Genomic DNA, 20,771 nt, shown 5'->3' with positions numbered 1-20,771 from the left:
TTTGGGGCTGGATCAGGTGCCCCTGGGTCAGGTCAGAACCATAGGTTCACACAGCCCTAAAATTAACACTGTCCATTTTAAAATCACAATATTTTAAAGGCTTCTTCAACTTCCAGGGATGCACTGGAAAGTTCCTGCTTGTAAAATGTATGATAAATATGTAATATATACTGCACAATTAACAAAATCATATATAAAATGTATTATTACTGTATATAAAATATAACATATTTTATATACAGTAATAATATATTAATTGTAATAAAACAATGTAATAGTGTAACTGCAGCCTCTTTTCCTACCCACTGCTGCCACCAGGTGGCATAATAATATAATTGCAGCCTCTTTCTGTGGACTCCTGCCATCTGGTGGTATAGAAGTAAAGGCACTCCTGACCGTTAGGTCCAGTTGCGGACAACTCTGGGGTTGCGGCACCCATCTTGCTTTACTGGCTGAGGGAGCCGGCGTTTGTCTGCAGACAGCTTCCGGGTCATGTGGCCAGCATGACTAAGCTGCTTCTGGTGAACCAGAACAGCACACGGAAACGGCGTTTACCTTTCCGCCGGAGTGCTACCTATTTATCTGCTTGCACTTTGACGTGCTTTCGAACTGCTAGGTTGGCAGGAGCTGGACTGAGCAACGGGAGCTCACCCCATTGCGGGGATTCGAACCACCAACCTTCTGGTCGGCAAGCCCTAGGCTCTGTGGCTTAGACCACAGCGCCACCTGCGTCCCATTATAGCTGCAACCTATTTAAAGCGAACTGCTTGAACTGTTCAGGCTCATAGCTTGGAGGTGCTGTTTGATCTGGTCCTTCTGTTGCTGTTGTAGGTGGCATCAGTGGCAAAGGGCACCTTTTCCCACCATGAGCTATGACTTACCCTGACCAAATTGGACCATGACATCATAATGCATGTCCTAGTGACCCCGAGATTAGACCAGTGTTTCCCAACCTTTTCCTGACTGTGGCCCCCTTCCGACCTTGTTTCCTTCCTGTGGCCCCTCCATGATTGTAGCTGGGAGGGGCAGGGGGGGCAGCTGCAGCATATTTTAAAGATGAAATGAAATAATAAAATAAAACCTGCTACTTTTGCTTGAAATCACCAGAGCCCCGTAAATATGACTTTTGAGATACAGCCGGTCTCTAAATTTGTGGCTTTTGTAACAGAGTTAATGCCTGGAACAAGAGCTCCCCCGGAGGTGGGGAAGATAGGATTGTGAGTCTAGGTCTGGGTACAAGCTGCTGAAGTGAGGCTCAATATTCAGACCTCAGTATTCCTTGTCTTGCCCATCTTGCTCTTTCCCAACAGCCCAAACTATTTTCTAACTGGCTTTTTCCTTTGACTGCCCTCACTTCCAAGCCTTCCCTGCCCTTATGAGAAGAGGAGGGGGGAGGAGATGCGCCACACATCAAAATCATTAAACCTAAGGAGCACCGTCTATCGCACAACCACCTACTCACAAATTCCTCACCGTTCCCAAAGAACCTCCCAGGACCTCATTAATTTGCAATTATCTCGGGATGTGCTTGGATCTGAAACACTCCCAAAGTGTAGGCAGCCCAGGTACGTCATCCCAGCCTCATTCCTGGGCTGGAGGAAACAATGAAAGCCTTTGCCAATCATTTATATCCAGATGCTCCTCGGAAGTACTGAAAAGCCAGTGTGGTGTAGTGGTTAGTGTTCCGGACAAGGACCAGAGAGAGCAGGGTTCGAATCCCCACTTGGCCATGAAGATCATTGGGTGTGACCTCGGGCCATTCGCTGCCTCTCAACCTAATCTAACCTACCTCACAGGGTTGTTATCGGGATTAATTTAGGAGGAGACACATGTATGCCACTTCAAGCTCCTTGCAGGCAGGATATGAATGCAATAAATAAATAAAAACATTGTCCACATTATGGGGGAAAGAAAGAAATGAATGGATGGATGGATGGATGGATGGATGGATAGCATGCATTTTGCTTTCACACCAAGCCTGAAAGGACAATTCTGAAGATTCACACATGTGAGCTCTCAAGTTCAATTGAGGGGAGAATTTTGAGGAGCTGTTGTTCAAGGGGCTCAGATTTTGTCTCTCCGACTTAAAAAATAATAATTGATCTGGTGGCCCAAGACAAGGCAAGACAAGATTGGAAGAAATTCAGAGGTCTTGAGAACCACTAAGGGAAGGGAGTCTGCTGTAAGACTGTGGGGGACGACAATTCTCCCCACCCTCTGCAGCTGGACAGAGGAGGTTCGTGATGGTAGCAGGAGAGGTGTCCTTGGTGTTCCCAGTGGTGATGAGGCCAAAAGGTGGAGGGTGTCCTGGGGGCAGCTTGGGGGGGGGAGGCTTTGGACCTCCCAAATCTTAAGCACCTTCCTCACATTTGACTGGCAGTGATTTGCGGTAGGTTGTTCACCCCAGGAAGAACAAGACCCAAAGAATGCCATTGCGGGCGGAGTCCAAACTGCCTCCTCCTTTGCAGGGCTTTTCATTCCCGAAGGCCGAGAGTGTGTGTCCTCAGCTGCCTTAACTAAGGGGATTGCTGCCTCCTTCGCACATCAGGGCAAAACTTGATTGTGCGCGCAGATAACAGAGCATGGTTATATAAGGAACTTGCCACACGTAATTCAGGGAAGGAGGTGGGGTGAGCAGCAAATTCTTTGCCCGTGGAAATTGGCACATGGGCAGGGGTTGTGCAAGGCCCAAATTACCCTGCAGGACGGGGTAGGAAGGGAACAGCTGCCTTTCCCCAGACAAGGTCAACCGCTGAATTCGTCACAGTTGTGTTTATTACAGGTTAAAAAGTAGCCTATACTTGCCTCTGCCTGAGAAGCTTGCGTTTCCAAAGCAAGCAGTGATCACAGGAATGGCCGGCATTGGCGGGAATACCCGCCTGCCCATCGCTTCCACATCCCTGGCAAGAAAGAGTGTCTTGCATAGCGGTTAGACTAGTGTTGGAGACCAGGGTTAAAATCCCCATGAAGCAGACCAGGTGGTCTTGGAGGCCAGCCACTGCCTCTCAGGCTTACCTACTTTGCAGGGTTGTGGTGAGGATAAATGGAGAGGACCTTGAGCTCCTTGGAGGAATGGCGGGATGGAAATGAATTGAAGAAATAAAGAGAGGAGCCTCTTAGCAAAACAGGTGTCTCAATGGTCGTGCCAAGCGACAAGTTCTGGCTGCCTCCCCCTGCTTGCTTCCCTACAGTTCCTTAGAAGCAGGGCATAAAACTCGGCCTCCACGACTATTCAAAGATGCCATTTGGAGCCCTCTGCGGCGCAAAAGAGGGGCATTTCACCAGAGTGTTGGTGCAGCCGTGGCGCTGTGCCAAGCTCAGCCTGTAACTAACCCTCACCCTTTCCTCTTCCATTTAGAGCACAGCCCACCTGCTGAGAGGGAATTGCAGCAAGGACAGGGAGAGCAAATATCCAGAACGATTAAATCAGGCTTCCTCACAATTGTTCTTATTGAATGTGTGGGCAGACAACACGAAAGCCTGGCACTCTAGGATCTCAGTATCTGAAGAAGTGTGCATGCACATGAAAGCTCATACCAAGAACTAACTCAGTTGGTCTCTAAGGTGCTACTGGAAATAATTTATTTTGTTTCGCCTAGAACCCTCAGTAACTCTGCATTTGGCAGGGTGGTAGAAGAACTTACGAACTTTGGCGATTGCCAAATAAAACCACACATAAACTGCGAGTTTCCAGGGGTTATTTGCTGTGCTTCAGACCTAGATGCTCAACGTTCAGCCTCCATGCCACCTCTAGGAATATGGATGTGTGTGTTGGTTTATATTGGCGCCATTACCATTTGCTGCTTCTTGTTTATTGCTTGTTTGCTTTGTGTGATGTAATTTTAACATTTTGCTATTGCACTTTGGGGTTGTTTATAGCATCAATAAAATAAAAAGAATGGGACGGGAGCAGCAGAAAGATGGAAGTATCGCTGGTGAGGGTTACAGCTCAAGGCATCTCCGGAAGTGGTGAAGCTTCTCGCATGGGAAACTGGTGCCTACCTCATGGCCTGGAACTGTTAAGGTGACTTCCTACAAGGTAAAGGTAAAGGACCCCTGGACGGTTAAGTCCAGTCAAAGGCGACTATGGGGTTGTGACACTCATCTCGCTTCCAGGCTGAGGGAGCCGGCGTTTGTCCACAGACAGCTTTCCGGGTCATGTGGCCAGCATGACTAAACTGCTTCTGGCGCAACGGGACACCGTGACGGAAACCAGAGTGCACAGAAACGCCATTTACCTTCCTGCCACAGCGGTACTTATTTACCTACTTGCACTGGCATGCTTTCAAACTGCTAGGTTGGCAGGAGCTGGGACAGAGCAACGGGAGCTCACCCCGCCGAGGGGATTCGAACCGCTGACCTTCTGGATCAGCATGCCCAAGAGGCTCAGTGGTTTAGACCACAGCGCCACCCGCTGTGGCTTCCTACAGAAGCAGAGGTGGCCTACAGAAGCTTCTCCTCCTCTCTTTGGGGAATCTGGATTAGTAGGACCACCGCTCTGGCTGTGCACTAGACAGGTTTCACTTGCAGATTTCGCAAAAAAAGAAAGAAAAGAAAAGCTCAAACTTTACAGAGACAACTTAAGTTTGCACCCTTCTCTTCTCCAAAGGAAAGCAACCCTAGGTAAAGCACCACACTGAGGAAGAGGAGAAACACATTGATAGGATCATCCTCTTACATTGCAGAATGGGATGGGGGGTGCACTAATATGGCAGGGGGAGGGCCAAGGCAAGGTCTGCGCTACTCATGACCAAGTCTCTGCACCACTTCCACCTCTCTCGTAAACGGATGCCTGTCAAGGAGGAGAAAATCCCAGCCTCCATTTCTCAGAAGGCCTGTCTATGGGAATTTGGCTCGCTCCCCCCCCCAATTGATGCTGAAGGTCAAATCCTGCTCACGGTCAACTGCTGCTGCTGGGTGCTTGGTGCCTTAGGACCAACTGGTCGAAGTGGTTCTGAGGAGAGGGCCTGGAGGCAAAGCAAAGACAGAACAACCTATCCTCTGCTGCTGGGGCTTTCAGTACTGTACCTTCAAGCGGCAAGATTTAGAGGAGTTTGCCTGCAGAGCCAGCCCACTGAGGGCATCTCCTCTTGCCACCCACCCACAGAACGCTCTAACAGGGAGGCCTCCTTCAGACCTCCGGGGGAGCATCTCTGCCGCCTCCCCCCTCCCCTTCCTGAGGCAGCGCCAAGCCCTGGCTGTTGAGTATCTGAGTAAGTGATCAAGAAGCTATTTGCACAAGTGAGGCAGGAGGCCTGGCAAGTCACATCCTGCACTGCGGCAGCAGCAGGAGGAGGAGGAGCAACACGAGCCTCCTTGGCTCACCGGTTATGGCAGTGCTGCTGCTGCTGCAGCATCAAGCAGGAGGGGAAGGGAGGGCGAGGCAGAGAGGCGGCAGCAACCTGATTCTGGTGCATCTGTGGCTCTGCCCTCAACCCGCAAATCTCAAGCAGGAGCTCCCTCTACATAAAAGAACCCAGATATCCACCCACCAGAGCAAGGAAACTTGGGTCTCCAGCAGTTTTTGGACTACCATTTCCATAATCCCTGACCACTAGCTAGGGATGATGGGAGTTGTAGTCCAACAAGGGCTGGAGACCCAAGTCTGGGAAACCCTGCACCAGAGCCAAGGGGGAAAACACATACTTAAAGAATTGTAAGCCCACGTTTTGTTTTGTTTTAAGTACCAGAACTGGGCACAGCTCAGAGCATCCTTCCACACAACACACATTTCTGACCATCAACTCCAGATCTCCCTATAAATTTCACCAGCCCAACTGTGTGGTTTTTGGGCATTGCCATTATTAAATGCTTGGGATCTACCGCACACCCGTCTTTTGCCCACCTTGCTCTGGCACCCTTTAAATTGTCCCCCTCAAGAGACACTGAGAACTGAAGGCAGGTGCTGAGCAGAGATATCATCAGTCCTCCAAGGGGAGTCAGCCCCAACTATGTGGAGATGCAGCTGGAGGCTGCAAGGAGCTTCAAGGCAGTTTGTCTGCAGGCACTGCAGCGATGCCATCCACAGCCTCAGGTGTTAATAATTGGGTGGCAAAAATGCTCCTAGGCTGCATACACGGTTTTCTTCTTGAAAAGCCATGTAAGACATGCCTGCCTTAGTTATGAGTAAAATTAAGACATCAGTTCAGTAGCTCAGAGGGCATCTAGTCATCGGCCCCTGCACAGTTCGATTCCAGGGGAAAAAGAGTTACAATAGAAAATGAGGAAAAGGGAGAAGCTTTTCAGAAAGCTGGTGGCGGAGGGTTTCATGTACCGCCTGGGAGGGGGCAGAAGAGGCTTTGTGGAAATCAAGCTGCACCTTCGAGGATGGGGGGGGGGGAGAGATGCCAACCCCTTGGGCAGGACTCAAAATGCTTGAGCAGGAGTTCTTCCAAGCACCAAAACAGGTGACAGCAGCATGAAGGTGGCTGCATACCATTTGCATGGGCACAAGCCACACTTGCAGAGGGAAGGAGATGGGGTTCCTGTTCATCTCCCCTTTAAAAGTCAGAGAAGGGGCTTCCTCCTCCTCCCAACCCGCCTCGGTACAGGCTCTTCCTCCTCCTCCTCCCGCTCAGAGTCCTCTGCTGCCCCCTTCTCTCCCTCCATCTCCCAGGGCTTTCGACCTGCAACAGCAAGCCCAGCCAGGGAGAGGCTTTGTGGGGTGGGAGGGTGGGGAACAGACTTCAGGGCTCGCCCAACCAATCCCTTCCGGAAGTCTCAACCCCTGCTAACAGCCCAGAAACCACAATTATAATGCAGGACAGGTCAAGAAGTGCTCGCCGGGGACAGAAACACCCTGGGAGTTGCACATCCTGCCTGCCCACGTGCTAAGTGGCTCTGGAAACCAAGCACCGGTGGCAAGCTGCCCAATCTTGATAAGCCTGCATAGCATGATTCCAGGGAGCTTCTCATTGGCCAACGCGGGGAGACGAGGAGACGCACCCCTAAAATGCAGCAGGAGGGAGGAGGCGGAGACGGCGGCAGCAGCAGCAAGAGCTCGCTGCTCTTCCAACTTTTGCGAAAGGGAAGCAAAAAACCCCACACAAGACGGCGCAGCCGAGGTGGTGTTATCATAAATAAGTACATTATAACTTTATTAAAATCCAAAGACACGGAAATATTCCAAAATACAAAGTGAACGACGTCATTCTTCCTCAATACTGTACACCTGGATGCAGGACCTCTCTCAGTGCATTATTATCAATATTATTTCCAGAATGTGAACATTGCCTTCATTTAGAGTTTGTACTAGAACCAAGTCAGCTTCCCAGACGGTTTCGGAGGGGCGAAGGGTGGGAGGCAAACAACAACTCCCAAGCGAGCTTTATTTTACACTGTAAACCGCAGTTGCATCCATTGGGAAAAGCCGGGTCTACGCCGGACCCTTGGCCGGAAAGCACCGTCCCCCTGGGGCCTGCGGGAACAAGTGAAAGTGTGTCGGGGTGTGTGTGTGCGAGTGTGCAAGAAAGAGGGACGGGGGGGGAAGAGAGATGGCAACACCTTTCACCAGCCACCTTCAAAGAGGACTCGGCAACGCGAGCCCAGCCTCTTCCACCATCCTGCAGAACACTGGAGAAGACAGGCTCAAGACCAGCTTGTGCCTCACTGCTATGCATAAACACATGCTCCCAACGCCACCTGGAGAACAGAAGTTGGTCCCATTTTTTAAAAAAATATCGGGGTGGTGGGGGAAGGGGGTGTTGCTGCTTCGCCCAGGGTGCTGCTCAGCCTGAGCTCCCGCTACCCAGTTGTTGCAAGGACACACACACACACAGTCGCGTGGAACCCACAAAACCTAGCGCACAAAAGTCCTTCTCGGGTTTCATCAAAGCCCAACTGCTGTGGGTGCAGGAGAACCAGCTGAACTGCGGCAAGCATCTGAGCGGCCGGGCGTGGGTAGGTGGAGATTAGGGACTGGGGGCAAGATTCCCCACCCCCCAAACCAAAAGTCTTAAACATGTGGAACAGCCCATCCAAACTAAGGTGAGCTCGGGGGGGGGGGAAAGCTCAGAAATGCGTGGTGGACTTTCCTGCCGCCCTCTCCCCCCACCCCAAATCTCTTCCCACAGCAAGGACAATTCCTGCTGGGATTCCCCACCAGTAAGAGAAGAGCAAATATTGGCAGAAATTGGATTTTTTTTAGGGGGGGCAGAAACACACTGTGGCCACCACTGTGCAGCAAAAAAAAGAATACTGAATGGGGCTTTTTTTTCTCTTCTGCTTCCAGCCGAAGCAGCTTGTCCTGTTAGCAAGAGTGCAATTCTTTCCCTACTTATACAAGTTTGCTCTAAGGATATTGAATGACAACTGGCCAATGCTGGCTATATAACGCTCGAGTCCTCCTCCAAGTCCTCTCCCGGGCCAGAACCGCCAGGGCCAGGCAGCCGAGCCCAACGCAGGCAGCGGCTGCAGCACCAGACAGAGGGGGCCTCTCCCTGCTCCTCTCCGGAAGGCTGGGCTTCTGCCCCTCCTCTTCATCCTCAAAAGGCCTGTGGCCAGCTCCCCGACGCCTCCTTCCTCGCGAGGCTCCCTCTTCCCTACGGAGACACCATGCAGGGCAAATGCTTGCGCTTGACCGGAACGTTCAGCATTCCGGCCAGGCTGGCTGCCTCCCCTTCCGGAGCCTCGTGCCACAGGGATGGCGGCAGCTGCCCTTCCGCGCTCAGGCTGCTGCCCTCTTCCGCTTCCCGGAAGAACTTCTCGTACCTGTCCAGGTAGGGGGGCCTTTCGGGCAGCAGGTAGTAGTGTGTGGAGCTGACCTTCTTGCCGTTCTCGATGATGGGCAGGATGCAGGGCACCCGGCTGCCCGAGCCCTCGCTGTGCTGCCGCTGCAGAGCTTTGCTGCTGACGTACTTGGGGTCCGGGGCAAAGCTCTGGGTGGGCGGCATGATGCCGTTGAGGTAGGAGGGCAGGCTCTTCGGGCTGGGCGTGCGGGAGTTGCTGCAGGATAGAGGCTCCCTCGGGGGGACCTTGGGCGGCTTGTCCTCGTCGCTGTAGGCGCTCGAAGCTACTTCGGCCGACCACCTCCGGTAGTCAGGCTTCAGCACCCTGGGCGGGATGGGCACCCTGGGAGGGACCTCGGGCTTGTCGTCGTCCGAGCTGGGAGACGCCCGGCGGAAGTGGCTGGAGACCCTCACCACCGGTTTGTGGAAGGACCCGGCCGGCCCGGAATGTGAGCGGCGCAACCGGCGGTGGAGCTGATGCGCTGCAGGAGCCGGAGGAGGAGGAGGAGGAGGAGCAACAACAGCAGCAGCACAGACACTGGCCGGACACCCGCTCTGCTTAGCGGAGGGAGGCTCTTCCGCCTTTGATCCCGCCGGGGCGTCAAAGTAAGCATAGTTGATTTGCCCGCAGCCCCGGAAGCTCCGCCTGCAGTACGCGGCGGGCTTGAAGGCAGGGCTACTGCACTCCTCCAGCAAAAAGTCTGTGTCGGAGCTGGTGAGGAACTCCACCTCCCGGTCCACATCGTCGTGCACGAAATCCTCCGGGATGGGCAGCGGGGGCAGAGGGCGGGTGCTTCGCTCGGCACCCGGAGGCGGCGGGGGGAAGGAGAACGCCGGCCCGCCCTTGATGGGGGTGGGGGGAGCTGCCTCGTCGGAGCCGGCGAGGGAGAGTCTGCCGAAGGCGGGGACCAGGCTGCGATCCTCTGGCCTCTCGCCGTTGGGGCTGGGCTTGTCGCTGCCGCCGTTCTGTGCTGGATCAGGGTCTGAAATGTGGCCTGAGAGGGAGAGGGAAAGAAGGGTGAATCTCTAGACACAGGGCACCTTATGCACAACTTTCCTCAAAGGGGAGAGAGAGTGTGGCTGCTGGATGAGGCCACAGAGGCACTGCCTCTGTCCAGCACCTCGCAGTGGAGAAAGCCAGATGCACCCAGCTGTTCATTGCCAGCACATGGCATTTATTGAGACTGGTAGACTGCTTCTGAACATGGAGGCCCCACTTGATAGGAGATATGGATAGACCCCGCCTCCTCTGCCATGTTCTTAGATGACTAGATGGTCGTTGGGGTCCCCTGGATGGAGCCCAAGTAGGGCCCAGCCTCCAAAGTGGCCAACTGGGAACCTCACAGACATGATAAAAGCAGCAGGCACAGCCCCTCCTTGACTCCATCCTTCTCAGCACAGCTGGGTGAGGTATCACAAGCCTCCCTGACCTCGGAACCTAAAATATTTCTGCTTGGCTGTCTAAAACATGTCATTCCAGTAAACGATCAAGAAATAGTGTTCGAAACCCGATTGACCGCTGCTAAGATTACAGCAAAAAAAATCGGGCAAAAGCCTATCTCCTACTATATCTGAATGGACTGATACGATTTAGTCTGTAATAACTATGCTTAAGGTAACTTATTACAAAATAATACATGCAAACTATCCTAACAAGTTTATGGAAAGAATGGTGCAGTTTTTTTGGTAACTTTCTGGAATAACAAACTCAGTGGTAATGCTGCCTTCAACTTGCTGTAACAGTATTTCTTTATGCTCCTTATTCTTGGTTTATTAATTTATTAGTTTATTATTATTATTATAAGCTAGACTGCTGGTTTTTCTGCTGCCTGCTAACCTTCCTCCTCCTCGTCAATAATTTAAAAAAAAAGCGGGTATCTTCTGGAACCAAATTGCTGGAGGGAGGAGGAGGGGGATTCATAACTGAAGAGCTCTGAACTGCAACGCAAATAAATCTGAGGCTGACGGCGGCGCCAGGTACCTACCGATGGACGTTAAGTGATGCTGTGCGGACGAGTTCAGATTGTAGGCCATTGCTACGGGCTCCATGTCAAAGAAAGGGCTGGAAGAGGGAGAGAGAAAGGAGGGCATCAGTAGGTGAAGCAGGGCCCAACCGCCATCACTAGCCCATACCCAAGTGCAAGAAAGTGATGTGAGTGGGAGAAAAGATCTGGTACCGTCCCTGAAGGAAGACTCACTTTTCAAAATGGCCTCCCCAACAGGGCTTCAGTCTCCCAATGCCTTGCCCCTTGTGGAGGAAGCTGCTCTTCAAGGGGACTCTCATCTCCGGAGCTGCGATGCCAGCTGTGGACATGCTGCTTGGCTGAAGTCTACGCTTTCAGAAGTCCACTGTCCTCGCCAGGTAGCCAGCTACTTCAGCAGCCTTTAAAAGGGGGGGGGGAGACAAACAAGGGTGTGTTAAGTCCCATGCAGGAAGAACTTTTCAAGGCTCACAACAGCCAGCAGAAGGAGAAGCTGCCTTGTGTAGCAATTCTAGGTCAAGGGCCCTCCTTGTAGCTCCGTTCAGTGGCAGGGCATCTGCTTGGCATGCAGAAGGTTCCTGCGTCCATCCCCAGCGGCATCTCTGGGTAAAGGCTGGGAGGGAGGAACCCTGGAGAGCTCCCCTTCCTTCCCCCATACACACCACGATTTGAACCCTGATGTGATCATCTTGCAAAGCCTGTTCAGAGCGACGGCAGGAAGCATTGCCCTCACTCCGAGTGGGCAAACATTTTCACATACGCTTGCAACGCGCAAGGCAGGAAACGCCACCGTCAGGTGTCCTGGTGTTTTGTTTAAAGGGGAGGGTGATAGGCGAACCCGAATGGAGATCTAGACATTACTGGGTTCCGGCTCCCATTGTCACTGGTCCACAAACCCTCAGGTTCCCAAGCCCAGATTTAAAGCTTCAAGGGAGCCTCTTGGTGATGGCGGGGCAGGGAAATGGCATTCAGGGAGTGTGGAAGTGGCTAAGGCTCCCCACCCCCGGGCAGACTCTTTCCCGGCACTGCTACCTGCACCCAGTCCCCCCCCCCCCCGGCTGCTTTGAACAACGCTGGGTTTGGAAGGGTATAAGAGAAAGAGAGAGCGCTCCCTTGGCAGTGCTCAGATATTTAAAGCAGCTATATAAGTTAGGCGCCAAACAGCTCCTTTAACTAGGGTTACAGCCACCAACGCGTAATGCCTAGTCACCATTTAGGGAGCCATGTTTGAATACGACTTTTGGGTTCCCGAAATTCATTCCGATTGGTGCAGATAGAAAATAACGGATGGAATTCTACAGGATGTCAAGATCCCGCAGGCATGTGTGTCAAGATCCAAAGTTCCCCAGGCATGCGCCTCCAGACAGCTGAGGTGCCCGGGCATCTTCACTTGGCCCCAAGCGGCCAATAGACAGGTACAAAAAGCGCATGGCGAATTTCAAACTCTGCTCCCTGCCCCTCCTCCTCTCGGCACAGCAAATGGGCACTTTCTTTCTAATCAAAACACGGTATATCAGCATTGCAAAATAATAAAGTATGTCTCCAGCACAAGGCACAAAGTAAACATAAGAACCTCCTCTCCCCTGAAGAGCTGGGGCAGGTAACCTTCTGGGCAAACAGACCCCATTTGCCATCTCGTGAAAGCCAAGAGGTGGACACTTGTTAATGGCCCTTCTGCCCCCCCCCCCAAGGCTGTGGGGCTCAGGCCACCTGCACGCTCCTGCTCAGGCTATATGAAAATCCCTCCCTGGGCTGTGCCAAACCTGGAAAGCACAGAACACCTTGTGCCAGCCTGCCCCCCTGCAGCGCCCGCAGGGGTGTTGTGCAACCAGCTCTGGTTTTGAAACCGTTCTGGAATGCAGAGCCTCCACTGCCATCAGCACATAGACGAGGACAGAAAGATCCTCCCACTCCCTGGCCTTTTTCAGGAGTCTGGCGGCTGCGGTGGGGGTGGGGTGGGGTTTGGGATGGTTTTATTGCCCAGTTCCTGCCTCCCCAAAAGAAAGTGAAGCAGATGTAAACCAATTTTCTACAAATGGAAGCAACCAAGAGAGGGACACCCGCAATGCTACAAGCCAAACTGGGATGGGGAGGGGGAGGAGGCAGAGAGAGAGAGAGAGAGAGAGAGAGAGAGAGGGAAGGAAGTCAGCCCAAAGCTCACCAAAATGGAGGGACAGAATCACACAGCTGGAAGGGACCCCCGAGGGTCATCCAGTCCAACCCTCTCCAATAAAGCAATCTCAACACGCGGTTCCCCATCCAGTTTGAAACCATACCAGACCCTGCTTAGCTTTGCAAATGTGCTAGCAGTTTTATTGCTGCACCATTAGCATGGTGGTGATGTTATTATTGATGCTAAGTCTGGCTCTCATCATCATCATCATCATCATCATCATCATAGCAGCAGCTGACTTCTGGTGCTAAATATGGGTGCCTTATGTTGAGGTAGCTTTCAAATCATTAAATAACAGTGCACACACACCCCGGGTGCAGGGAACCAGGTATCCGGGGATCCCATGGCTTTGGGCACAGTTCAGGGATTTGCAGCAAATGCTTCCAATTACCCCAACCTAATTCTTTTTAGAAGGCAACAAAATTAGTACCCTGAGTGCACTTCCTGGAAATTCAAGTTATGCAACCAGGAAAAGACTCTGGCGGTGGGGGACGGGTGGGAGGGATTTGCAAGTTACCCACAAAATTAATGTCGCTGAGGCAGGCAGTGCAGCAGATGGCTTTTAAGCAGTCTGTAAGCTTGCAAGGAAACAAAACTTTCTTCAGGGAGAGAGGGGGCAAGAGGCTGCTCCCTGAAACTGTGACCTCCTTGGGGCAGAGACTCACCTCTGCTACTCTGACAAGCGCCCGGGATGCTGATGACAAGCATAACAGTAAAAGCAAAGGAACACAGAGGAAGGCACCCAGGCTCTGCCCTCCCCTTTGGAAGGGAGAGCCAAAACTACAAATTGGATTATGGCCCAGAAAATGCAAAAATGGGACCCAAAGTGAGGCAGCACAAAGACGCAGAGTCAGGTGAAGGCTGAAAGCCCTGAAGGAAGCCGCTGTGTGTCCAAATTCTGAATACACGAGGTGGGGGGGGGGAAGCGTCCAGGCAGTCAGTCAGTCCATAACAACTTTGTCCTTTTGTGGCATCAAAGCAGCACAGGGAGGGAGGTTCTTTGCCAGGTTCTCAGGAGGCGATTCCAACTCCTCCTGCCCTGGGGTCCAGCCACTGCCTCTTTCCTCTCTTAATGAGAGCCAGAGTTTCAGAGAACCTTCAGCTGCCCTCAAATCTTACAGGGCAGTCATGGGGGCAGCTCCCAGTCCACACCACTGACCACCAGCTCCCACCAATGGGATATACAGACATTCCCGGAAGCTACATATCACAGCTCCCCTTTGGGGGGCGGAAAAAAACTGGGCAGGACGAATGGTCACTTGGACTTGCGAGTCAGCTGAAATCTAAACCTGTCTCAAGGATGCTTTAAACAGGCTGCTTGTATTTTAGCATTTGTTACAGCACTGGGTTTTTGTTTTAACTGCTTGCATCCAGTGAAACGTATTCAAAGGCCCTGCGATGCTGTCAACGCATAAAAGGAGTAGATGGAGATCTGCAAAGTAGGAAGGGGTGGTGGGTAGGAATCTTGCACGAAGAGTAAAAAAAAAAAAAAATCAGGCAGAGAACAGCCAGCCAAGAAACCTTCCTGCGGCCACAGCAAGTGGCTGGCAAGATAAACAAAAAACGGGATTCCTTCCTGTGGTTCAGCCAGGGTGCCGGGAGAGGCGCCATGCTGCCCTCGGGGGAACACAGAGCTGCATTTATCCAGCCTGCCTGCCTTTTGCACAGGGAGGAAGAGGAGGCGGAGGAGGAAGCAGCTGCTGCTTCTCTTTCTCTCTAGTGGTAACCTAATTTTCCCTGCTGCTTAACCACCAAGTATCATGAGTAAATCTCAAAAGAGGGAGGGAGGGAGGGACCCATTACTAGCAGCCAACTCATCAGACCCAGCCTGCAGCTCTTCCCTGCCTGACAACCACATGACGTCATTTCCTCCTCCTCCTCCCGTTGAGATTTATCCAGAGCTGAACTCAGAGGCACTTTCGCAAAACACACTCCTGAGATCCCAATAAAACCCAGGAGGGAGGGAGGGAGGGAAGAGGAAACGCCCCCCACCCCGCCAGTGCAAACTGGACTGTTGGCAAGCAGCACGTACCATGTCCTTCCTAGAATTCATAAAAGGAGTGCTGTGCAGCCCCTTACGTAATCTCCAGTGGTGTCAGCCTTGCAGGATTTTGCTCACAGGTAGATGATGCCAGGACATCCGGGGCTCCAGGTTGCAACAGACACCTGGGCTTCTGCAGCTTGCAGCCTGATAGCTCCTCCCCTCCGTACCACCATTCAGTCCTGCTAAGTATCTTCCCACCCACCTGCTACTTTTTAAATGAAGGGATCAGCCACCCACAGACATCCAAAGGAAGCCACACCACTCAACACAAACCTCAACTGGCTTCCTGTTCCGCTCCCCCACCCCTGGACTCTTAAGGTGAGGAGAGCCTGAAAAAACCAGTTTCCTGATGCCGCTCAATTTCTGCGTTTATAATTTCCTGTGGTTTCCTCTCCAAAGTGCTGCCTGCAAATGCTTGAGGGTGTTGCAGTCTTTCAGGCTGCTTGCTCGCCACTTTTGAGTGTGTCGAGGGAAGGCAGTAAAGTAAACTGAGAGTTGTCCGAGCAGATCCTTGCTTTCCCCACACTCCCTAGGCACTCAGTCCGAGCGGTTTTGCCCAGGAAAGCCCTCTTTTTTAAAGCAATAAATCTGAGCAAACGTCAATCCAGAGAAAACCCGATTGATCGTTTGCTCAGATTCGGGAGTAAATATGAGAAGCGGTGGGGAAGGGCAAGTATGGATGACCCTTGAGAGGTGTGAGTGCCCAGGGCTGTCCAGCTATACCTCCCAGCTCCTCTGCAGTTCTTCCACATGCCTGCCTGCGTCTGCAGAGCAACACAAGAAACCTTAACAAGACTTCTGCTGGGTTGCTAGGGATATTGCGGGCTGCAGCCCATCACAGATGGGAGCCACCCACACAGAGGGGTGGTCAACATGTCTGATGCTCAGGAACCCAAGAGAGCATTTGCACGTGGGCCTAGGCACAATGCATGTCTCCTGCACGCTGGAAGAGATGTAGCATACTGAGCACATGGAACAGGCTGACCCACAGAAACATCTGACTGCCTGGGGACACAGAAGGAGCGGAGCCCTAGAAACCCCCAAAGGGAGCGGGGTTGAGTTTTAAAGGAAGAAATGCACAGGCAGGAGGGGTTTTTTGACAGTCAAGGGGCAGCTGCGCAGATCAATGCAAAAGGCAGCAGAGAAAGAAGACCGGAGAAGATGGCGAGGGTTTGACAATGGGGGGCAAAATTCGGTCACGAAAAGCTGAATTCTGCAAAACAACCAGCACCACCTTTGAAACTCCTGAAAATTCACACAGATAACGTTACTGGACTCAAATACATCATTTACCCTTGAGGTTAGCTTGGTTGGTTAGAGTGTAGTTCTGATAATGCCAAAGTCACGGGTTCGATTCCTGTATGGGACTCCTGCATTGCAGGGGCCTGGACTAAATAAATAAATAAATATTTATACCCTGCCCACCTGGCTGGGTTTCCCCAGCCACTTGGGGTCCCTTCCAACCCTAAGATGCTGCCATAGGAAGGGGCACTCGTGCTTCATGGAGTCCTGCCCCACAGTGCCCTTTGAAGAGCTCCCCAGATATCCTCACATGCCAAACAAGCCCACAAGGGTTAAGCCCCTGGCTTCTCCCTACATGGACGCTGAACTCTGCACATACTTCCAAACTCTGGTAGGTCCCTCCCCCCGACCCTATGAGAAAGAGAGAGCACCCTGGGTTTGCTCAGAGTTGCAGAAAGAAAACTTACATCTGAGGCAGAAGAATTGAGCAAAGCGAGACCGGGATTTGGGGTGGCGGGGAAGAGATAGACATGCGAGGTGGTCTGGTGAGTCCAAGAGGGAATCGCTTGCTGGATGGACGGCAACAAAGCTGACCTTTTTTTCTTGGGAGCTGAGAAGCTCCTGAAACCCACCGTGGCTTTTAAAGGTGGCAACCTTGTCTCAAGGAACCCCTTATTTAGGAAAGAAGAGCCCCCTTTCCTTTTGCATTTTCAACACTGAGTAGCGATCACAGTGGGGGTTTAGGCTGGACTTTGCTTACAGAAGGACCCTGGGGTTACGGGCTCTGACAGTGATGTCTACCCCTGGAAATGACCCTGAAAGGGGAAGGGGGCTGCTTGGGAAGAAGAAGCACAGCTAAGAGGCTGACTTCTAAAGTCCCTGGTTCAAATCTACCCCCTGGTCTGCCTCTGGGAGGAATCTCCACCGCAATCGTCCTGTCTGTGATATGAGCCTTAAAGTTACTCCTAAGCTCTGGAGTAAGTTTGGCATCCCAGATGTTGAGAAACACTGATGCCCAAAGCTCTCTCTCCCCCACACACACACACAAAAAGAGGATGTTTAGAGGCCAGTTTATCACCTTTGGCCCCATGGTAAGAACTGGAACAGACAGGGCATATCTGACACAACAGAACTCAACCCGCTTTGTAGATGCTTACATCTCCACAACGAAACTGGGGAAGTGCCTTGTGGCAAGCATGTATTTTCCACACAAGAAATGCAACTCGGAGAGGGAATAACATCTTTGTCAGATTGACTCTGAAGATGCAATTATTAGCAGAGTGTTAAATCAATTAAAGAAGAAAGTTGGCGGGGGGGGGGGGTTGTCCTGGACGTGACAACTTATGGGAGCTCCCACATTAGACAGCAGTGATAATAGACTCCACATTTGTTGCCAAAGAAGCAGTAGAAGATTCTACGCCCCTTTAGAGTTTGGGGGTTGTCAGATGCCTCCCCCCCTCCCTCTCCCTCTGACCAGAATCAAAACCATTAAAGAACAAGATTGATCAGCCCGCCTGGTGCCTCCAGATTTGTTGGACTACAAGTCCCATCAGCCTCAGCCAGCTGCGGGAGGCTGGTCCAACACACCAGCTGCTTTCAAATACACACCCCTTGCAGATTTCAGCAAGGTAAGGCAAAGCAATTTTACACCAAAGTCTCTTCTCACTCAACTAGCCTGGTGCTTGCACACTTGAGGGGCCTTTGCCCACCGAGGGAAAGGCTGACCACTCTCTGTTTCCTGCACACAGAAGTGGAACACACTAAATCCCCAAATCCAATCTGAGTAGTTCTGAGCTAATAGCCAACATGGTGCCCTCAGCAGATGTTGCAGAACTCCAGCTGCCATTATCCCTCAATGACCACTGGCCATGCCAGCTGCTACGAGTTGGGAGTCCAACAAGCACAAAAAGCAGTGCAGACAAGTACACATATCAACAGTGCCTCAGCAAATGTGCCTTCTCAAGAGTAAGATAATTTGCTGCGTGAAGGGCCATCACAGTAGCAGAACCATCTCCAGAAATACCGCCCTGTGGCCTCAAGCACACTGTTCTGTCCCCTTGGAACTGGCCCTGCCTTCTGCCTTGCCAAAATGCGCCTTTCTATAAAACGGCCGAGTTGGCAGGCGGAGGTGCATAATTCACCACATCCCAGCAAATATTAAGAACTGAAAACCTGCAGGCAGAGATGAAGCAGCATGCTATTCAAGCCATTTAAAGGCCATTTGTGCACAAGACCTCATGAGACACAGCCAGGGTGCAACACCAGGTTTCAAAAATTAGGGATTTAAGGCTGTAGTCCTCAATGCGCTTACACAAGAAGTAAGGTCCAGCAACCTTCGTGATGCTCATGTCCAAGCAGACATGTGCAGGGGCTGAGAGAGATCCTAACCTTAACTGGCATCAACACTCACCCCAACGGGACCATCTGCACCTAGGAAGAAATGGGACACATGCATGCTCCAAGCCTCCAAGCCAGGGAAAACAGGCGCAGAAATCGCTCCCTCTTTCATGTTTGGCTGCTATCATTTGGATCACATGAAAATACCAGCTTCTAAGGAAAATGTCATGGAAACCCAAGATGCAGAGGAAGCCTGGGGCTCAGTGGCAGGCTCAAGCTGCCACCCACCACCTTGTGCCACCCTGGAAGCTGCTCCCGCTGCAGGGACCCCTCCTCTGCCCCGGCCCAGAGGCTGGCACCAGTGAGACAATGGCTGCCGTTTGCCCCGCCAGCCTTTCCCCGCCAGTGCCTCAGTTTCCCAGCCAGGCGGCGACAAGGGAGCCTGACACCGCGCAGGCACAAGAAGGGGGGGGGGGGAGGTGACGTCGCGGCCCAGGTGTCCCCCTGAGTCTCTCTCCTCTGCATCCCGTGCAAAACGTTTTCGCCACAGCTGAAGGCACCGATCCTGAAGAGGGGGAGCGGAGGGCGGGCTTGCACTCCTCCTTCATGCACACCTGCCGCGGCAAAAAGAGACCCGCCCGGGTCCGTGCGCCGGAGAAGCCCTTCGGGGACCGGGCCAGGGAGCGAAGGGCAGGCAGCAGAGGAGACAGGGAGGCCCCGTCGGGCAGCAGCTCGCCGCCTCCGCCCGGACGGTTGCGTGGCAACGGCCCTCGCCCTACCTGCGCGGCAGGTGCCCCTTCGCCCTCCTCTCCGCCGCCGCCGCCGCCGCCGCCGGTCCTCCTTCCAGGGCGGGGATGACTAAGCCGCCCTTCCGCAGGCGGAGGCTGCCTCGACGGGCAGGAGCAGCACAGCCCGGCCAACCTTGGCGGGAGGGAGCCGAGCGGCGGGCAAGGGGGGTCGCGTTCTCGCCTATTCCAAGTGGCGGCGGCATCAGCATCTGACCGACGAAGAGGCGAAGCCCCGTCGGGCGCTCCGGGGCCACCGCCGCCACCCTAAGTCTCCAGCCCGCCCCAGCGAGGCGCCGCTGCGCTCGCAGTGCCCCGGCCCGGGGCTATGCTGACGCCATCCAAAAAAAAAAAAGCTACATGTGTCCCCGAATCCTCACGTCCTCTCCGTTCACGCAGCCTGCCTCCCGCCCTCCGCCCTTACCCGTAGGGCAGCGCCGGGGCTCGACATGTCCCGTCTCCCCGCGACGTCGTTACTGCGCACGCGCCGCCACTACCATCTCCCGGCACCTCTCCCGACCGCGACTTCCTGGCTGAATGAAGGCGGACGATAAACGCAGCCTCTTTTTATAAGGGTGGGCGTGGCCCCGAGCTTATGCCGCGCCTCCTCCCCGCCCAGCGCCAGACAGTCTTAAAAGGGTAACGGCTCTAATTTCCGCTGCAGGGAGGTTCTCCTTCATCCGCGCCCCCCACTCCCGCTCTAAAGCCACGGTTGCCGGACCTCCCTCTGCTCCCCCCCCCGCACATGTTCAACAGGTGCAGCTTTCTTCTCGCAGCAACGCCTCCACGATGCTCCACGCAGGCAGCCGTTCAAGGCAAAGGAACCCGGGGGCAGCTATGCATACCGCAGTTGCATCGTGGTTTATCTATTAGGCTCAACAGCATTACAATTTTCCTTTGTTTCCTGGCACTAAGCTCCATGGACTTCACTGCTGTGCTTACTTCTGTCAAGGTTTCTCCTCATACTACCTGTGATCTTCTATTTACAGGGTATTTTTACCCGTGATTTCCCAAGAAAAGCTCAACAACTTGATTTCCTTAAAAAACAGTGCAACAACTTTGGCTGCCCCCTCAAAAAATAAATAATAAATCCTGGGTATGCCCATGGCCCGCTTCTCACCTTTATGCCAAGGTTTTGCCAGTTGCAGCTTGTCATGGATGGGTGGGAAATTCTGTATTTTGCATTGCAACTCTCCAATTTATAGGATCCCAGGAGCTGCTCCCCTTTGCATCTTTGCCCGCCCATTAGGACACGTCAGAACATCACATCACAGGAGTTCCAAATACAACATGACCCCTGCCCATCTCCACCTTCCCGAAAGGACATGGACCGGCATCACGGCAGCGTTGCTGTGAGAAAATCTGCCCAGTGGCAGATTTTGACCTGGTCACTGCCCTTGATGATAGAAGAAGGTTCTGGTGTTTACACAGTGAACTCTAAAGGTACTAAAAACATCCACAGCTTTCATTGTGAGAGCCATG

At 52.8% G+C, this 20,771-nt stretch overlaps 1 protein-coding gene across 2 annotated transcripts; it reads right to left on the bottom strand.

Moving 5' to 3' along the window:
• Window positions 1-8,223: 8,223 nt before the first annotated feature.
• Window positions 8,224-20,448, bottom strand: ERRFI1 (ERBB receptor feedback inhibitor 1). 2 transcript variants are annotated; one of them, XM_033156522.1, is made up of 4 exons: window positions 20,410-20,448; window positions 10,925-11,109; window positions 10,712-10,788; window positions 8,224-9,721 (listed from the first exon to the last, which is right to left on the bottom strand). In XM_033156522.1, the coding sequence occupies exons 2-4, from the start codon at window positions 11,038-11,040 to the stop codon at window positions 8,541-8,543; spliced, it is 1,374 nt and encodes a 457-aa protein (XP_033012413.1). In that variant the 5' UTR covers window positions 11,041-11,109; window positions 20,410-20,448; the 3' UTR covers window positions 8,224-8,540. The 2 variants fall into 2 exon arrangements, with proteins under 2 accessions (XP_033012413.1, XP_033012412.1); XM_033156521.1 differs by lacking the exon at window positions 20,410-20,448 and adding an exon at window positions 19,714-19,840.
• Window positions 20,449-20,771: the final 323 nt, after the last annotated feature.

The sequence above is a fragment of the Lacerta agilis genome, chromosome 8 (assembly GCF_009819535.1).
Source record: "Lacerta agilis isolate rLacAgi1 chromosome 8, rLacAgi1.pri, whole genome shotgun sequence".
Taxonomy (NCBI): domain Eukaryota; kingdom Metazoa; phylum Chordata; class Lepidosauria; order Squamata; family Lacertidae; genus Lacerta; species Lacerta agilis.
The sequence above is the reverse complement of the archived record's forward strand: the minus strand, read 5'-3'. Positions and strand labels throughout refer to the sequence as shown.